This window comes from Ruditapes philippinarum, unplaced genomic scaffold (genome assembly GCF_026571515.1).
Source record: "Ruditapes philippinarum isolate M1 unplaced genomic scaffold, ASM2657151v2 ctg1606_1_1_1_1, whole genome shotgun sequence".
Taxonomy (NCBI): Eukaryota; Metazoa; Mollusca; class Bivalvia; order Venerida; family Veneridae; genus Ruditapes; species Ruditapes philippinarum.
Window position 1 is genome coordinate 156,423 of NW_026861780.1, and position 6,000 is coordinate 162,422.

A 6,000-nucleotide genomic window follows, 5' to 3' on the forward strand; every position below is an offset into this window, starting at 1 on the left:
GTTTAATCTGAATAAATAAATCGTTATTTATCAAGAATAGTTTAATTACTTTAATATGTAATATAAATTTTTCCGCTCAAATTTGTAACTCAACAAAACGGGGTTTTGCCTCTGGAATTCTGGTCAAGACTGAGCTCTTCAACCAAAAATCTGGGCCCTTTTATACCCAGAACAAATCCCAACCAAAGTAAAGTGGTTGAAGTGGTTGGTTTACCAAAGTGGTTGCGGTTGGTGCCAAAAAATGGTTGGTCCGACCAAGAAATATTGGTTGATTTACCAAAACGGTTAGAAATTTAAACATAGAGTCTTAGACCTATGAAATAATAAAAATGGACAAAGAACATTTTGTTACAAATATTATGGCATTATCTTTAACAAGTTATACCTTTTCAATGAAGAAAATACACAAAAATCAGATCGCAGAATTTCGTCAATAACTTAGCTGTAGCCGGTCGTCCCTAGCAACGTACCGGAAACAGTTCAAAATGGCATCTTGAAGCGAAAGTGGAAGCACGTTTTTCTAAGAAAACGGAACATAACTACAAAAATACATGGAATTAAACATTGTTACTTGGCAAAACAGTGACTTAAATAATTTATAAACAATAACAATAGGATTTTTAATCGCAGGGAACGAGTGAAAGTGACAATTCCCCTTATAAGTTAGATTGAGCTGCACATCGTGAAAATGGAGGATAAACAAGGAAACATATTGGATAAAATAGGATATATTAAATCTGGCTCATAACCAGTATACATGCGTTGGTGTTTTGATTTCTAGTAAAACACAGCTCATTATATGTTTTATGGCTAGTAAATGTCAACATACCCTCACTATTAAAGATTAGAAGAAAAAATAACTTCTCAAGTTCAAGTCAATTAAGGTAAGGAGTTGAGTTCATGCAGTTCAGTTATGTTACAGTTATAGTTGCAAATTTCAAATCACAACATTGCCCCCTTGTTTCTATGGCTAAAATCCTGTTGCCATCAATCAAAATTAATAATTTTTAAATGTAAAATCTTAAAATATACAACAAATTAAATAATTTCAACTGTTAAACACACATATTATATAAATAATGAAATAAATTACTAAGTACATAACACTGTCAATTGATAAACAATTGTCTTTTGAGATCATTTTTTTCATGAATCACAAATCTCAAGTTCTATTTATAGATTTCTTTATCAATCAAGAAATCTGTTATAAAATATGTAGCATAACTACATAGCAAATTTCTATAAATGTCTTCAAGGTCACTAAAACATGTTAAACCATGTTATAACATATATGACGTTTAGTGTCACAAGTAAATTTTACTGAATTTAATTAAAAGTTCCTGTTTGCTACATATAGTTCCAGTAACATGTTCTTCATGTAAAAGTTGTGTTATTTTACGATTTTGTTTAACCACGGGGCGGAAGTGTTACACGAAGGATGGAGTTCTTATGATAACTTGTTTGGAGTTCTTATGATAACTGTCACGGAGTTCCTGGAAAATGTTACGGATTTCTGTGGAAAACTTTTCTATATACTTGAAGAACTCGTGTGAAAAATGGTCATTTTTACCTTTAAATGGGGAGTTTGAGGTGCTTAATTAAACTTTGATAATTAAGCTTGCCCTACATATTATATTATGTTTCAGATGAACCTTTTAGTCCATTTTTCATCGTATGTTTTTTTAAAATTCTGGTAGTTTTGAGTAAAATTTCCAAACTACTTGCTCATTCGTACATATTGACCTTTTCATTTGTGATCTTCTTCGTTTCTATACTTAATTACCCAATTCAAGTGGAGAGTTGCAAACATAAAGCCCAGGCTAATAGATTTATAACGGATTTTTCAAATGTCACGGAGTTCTTGTGATAACTCAAAATATGTCCTGAAGTTCTTATGATAACTTTTGTTTATTATGGTACAATATTCATCCAGTCAATGCAATGTTTTTATATTTCACAAGTCACTTCTTATTTAATTTATTAATTCTCTTTCACAATTTTATTCAAATGTCCATTGATTTAGCGCTTCAATTTATATTTTTACTGTACAATGCATGTAAAAGTTATATACTATTTATATTCTTCACTGTAACAGTTTATTTAATATTTCACTTTCAGCATTGTAATTCTATGTCAGTAATGTTTCATCGTCAGTTTTTTTAAGCACTTCTTTAATATTAAATGATTAATTTTATTTCACTTCGTAACTTTTCAGTGTCCACAGTTTATAAATGTTAACTATATATTATGCTTTCTTAACGACACTTTTCAGAGTTGACTTCTTGTTTTGCGTGTAATTCTCCTTATTGTCTTCAAATTCGTTTGTTCTTTGAGTGACAATTCTTCTGATGCAGTTAACATTTCTTTCTATTCTGGTTTGAGTCTTAGTCAGACTGTATTTTTTTCTCATCCCTAATTCTGATATTAATAAACATTTCCTGCATATATTTATACCCTCGAAACGAAGTTTTGGGGAGGGTATATAGGAGTCACTCGGTGGTCGATCGGTTGGTCGGTCGGTCGGTCCAGCCGTCCGTTGCATTTTCCTTGTCCGGAGCATAACTTGAAGACTGATGGTTGGAATTCAATACAAATTCATACATTTGTCAACACATTGAGAGGAAGTGCAGTGCATAAGAACCATAACTCCATCTTCACTAATTACAGAGTTATTGCCTTTTGTTACTTTTCCTTGTCCGGAGCATAACTTAAAAACTTCTGGTTGGAATTCTAAACAATTCCATACAATGGTCAAGCACAATAAGGAAAAGTGCAGTGCACAAGAAACATAACTGTATCTTAAGAAATTACAGAGTTATTGCCCTTTGTTACTTTTCCATTGCTTTCTTTTGTCCGGACTATTACTTGAAGGCTAAGTGTTGGAATTAAATATAACTTCATACAATGGTCAAGCACATTGAGAAAAAGTGCAGTGCACAAGAACCATAACTCCATCTTCTTTAATAACAGAGTTATTGCCCTTGGTTACTTTTCCCTGTCCGGTGCATACATGTAACTTGAAAACTACTGGTTGGAATTCAAACTTCATACAATGGTCAAGCACAATAAGGGGAAGTGCAGTGCACAAGAACCATAACTCTGTCCAGAGTAATTATAGAGTTATTGCCCTTTGTCACTTTGCTTTTTTCTTGTCCAAAGCATAACTTGAAAAATACTAGTTTGAATTCAATACGATTTCATACAATGGTCAAGTATATTTAGAGTTGCATAAGAACCATAACTCCATCTTCACTAATTACAGAGTTATTGCCCTTTGATACTTTTCCTTGTGCGAAGCATAACTTGAAAAGTACTGGTTGGAATTCAAAAAAACTTCATACAATGGTCAAGCACAATAAGAGGAAGTGCAGTGCAGAAGAACCGAACCATAACTCTGTCCAGAGTTATTATAGAGTTATTGCCCTTTGCTACTTTGCTTTTTTCTTGTCCAAAGCATAACTTGAAAACTACTAGTTTGAATTCAATACAATTTCATACAATGGTCAAGTATATTAAGAGAAAGGGCAGTGCTTAGAAACCATAAGTCTTTCTTGACTCATTTTAGAGTTTTTTCCCTTTGTTACTTTTTATTGTGCATAACTTGAGAATTAATGGTTGGAATTCAATGAAACTTCATACAATGGTCAAGGGCAGTGAGATGAAGTGCAGTGCACAAGAAACATAACTCTATTTTGACTAAATGCAGTTATTGTCCTTTTTATTGCAAGTCTGTATTCTCTGTCTGAGAATGACGTAGGTGACGCGAAGGAAACCATAAAGTGTATGAGGACAACTTTAAATGCGTTTTACTCTCATGCCAACGGTTCACTTGCAAATGCTGTACGAAAATCTAACAGCCTAGAACAAAAGCAAAGAACATTAACTCAGTACTGCAGTACCCTTGACCAAAAAATGCAAAATTGACACAGAACTGTAGTCATCTGTCCATGGAAAAAATGAGCTTGCGTCTAAAGTAAAGACACTAAAACGGGAAGTAGAAGAAGCAAAACTTGAAACACTAAACATGGATGTTATTTTCAGTGATACTGAGGACATGAGCAACTCACAAGATGATCCCGGCAACGACAGCATTGAACTGCTCAGCAAGCAAAGCAAGAAAGATGATACAGAGGAATTGGGCATCTCCCAAGAAGACTCCAATGATGACAGCGTGGAACCATCCACCAAGAAAACCAAAACGGAATCCGAGGACCAGTGTGACAATTGAACTGTTACAATGCATTTATGACATTAGTCATTACTAGTTACTGACTTTGTGTAACCGGCACTTGCATACCCTCATGCATGTTTGTTGTGTACAAAAGCTATCTAAACATTTGTTTCCTTCTCTGATTTAAATATATTTTGCATTTTGAATAAGAGATGCCAAAAAAAGGACGTAAAAAATTCTACGCGGACCAGAAAAGGAAAAGGAAGGAACATATGCGCCAAGCTAGATTGTGTGCTGACAATGTTAGTGAACTGACTATAACTGAAAATGAAACCATCACCATTCCTGGTACACCTGAGTCTGAAATAAACAAAAGTACTTTTTCATCTATACCTAGGACTACGATAGAACATTCACATGACACTGTTCGTACTCTTGGGACCTCCAGCCAGTGCAGTGCTTCATATCCTGCTGAAACCGTGGAACCCAGTGTCACGGAAGATGACACCATTCAGTGCAGTGCCAGCAGTCATTTTACATCTGAGGTCAGCGCTCAACATTACACCAGCAATGCTGCTAGCCAGACCAGTGAGAAACATACCAGTATCATACCATCTGCAGATCCTGATTTAAGATGTCATCAGCAGGTAATGCTATAGTTTCTAACACTTCATTTAAATACAGTTTGTGTGTACCTTAAAACATGAAATGTTTATATTGCATTCACATTTCAGAACTGTTCATTTCCGATGAAAATTATTTTGAATCACTGGGTTACATCATTTTATAGTGTCAGTGATACTAGTAATCAGTTATATGTATATGACTTACTTATGTCAGACTCACATAAACAAGCAGGTGACAGATCTCAATTTAAAAGCGACTGACCAGTCCTCGAACTTAAAATGTTCTTTCCAAAGTCAGATCTCTATTTCTTTCAGAAGCATGTAGGCAGTTAAACATTATTTATGGGAGAGATCTTGCTTCGAAAATGAAATATCCATATGTAACCCAGCAGTGCGCTTATCCAATATGTGGTGTGATGGCTATTGCCTTTGCATTCAGTTGCTTCCTCGGAAATGACCCAACATTACAACAGTTCAATATTCATAGTGCTCGTGCTCATTTAAAAAAGTGTATCGTAAATGGTGAAGTGGAGAACTTTCCAGTTAGTAATATGCCATTATGTGATATAAACAATAATGATTGGTTTAGTTCTTACATGAGTGACCAAACAATAAAAGAATCACAGAAACAACAGTGCAGGTTAACTTCTCTCCAACAAAGTGTGCAGACTATTGAATCTAAAAGAAAGCAAAATTACAGAAAGAGACGGTTAGTTGAAATGTCGGAAGAACAGTTAAAGTCTTTTAGAGAAAGTGAGAAAAAGAGAATTAGAATTTTGAGAGACAAAAACAAGGAAGTGTCAACCACAGAACAAATTAACAGTGAATATGAAAAAGAGAGAATAAAACGAAAGACTTCGAGAGAAAAAGTCAGAGCTGTAGATCCTGAAGAATATGAGAAACTCAAAGAACTTGACAGAAATAGGCGAAAGAATTTGAGAGAAAAGGCCAGAGCACTGGATCCGGAACTTACTGAGATGCAGAAAGAAATAGAGAGAAATAGAAAAAGAATTCTGAGAGAAAATGTCAGAGTGGATCCAGAAGAATATGAGAAACTCAAACAACTCGACAGAAATAGGCGAAAGACTTCCAGAGAAAAGGTCAGAGGAGGAGATCCAGAACAAAATGAGACACAAAAAGAACTTGACAGAAATAGACGAAAGAATTTGAGAGAAAAGGCCAGAGCAGGCTATTTGACTTGCA

The 6,000-nt window shown here is 34.5% G+C and overlaps 1 protein-coding gene across 1 annotated transcript in view; it reads left to right on the forward strand.

The window, feature by feature from the left end:
• LOC132716797 (uncharacterized) overlaps window positions 1-4,228 on the forward strand; it is an 86,797-nt gene extending 82,569 nt beyond the window's left edge. Inside the window, exon 2 of the mRNA XM_060700131.1 lies at window positions 4,042-4,228. Coding sequence (XP_060556114.1) covers window positions 4,042-4,228 — 187 coding nt within the window. The remainder of the gene's footprint in view (window positions 1-4,041) is intronic.
• Window positions 4,229-6,000: the final 1,772 nt, after the last annotated feature.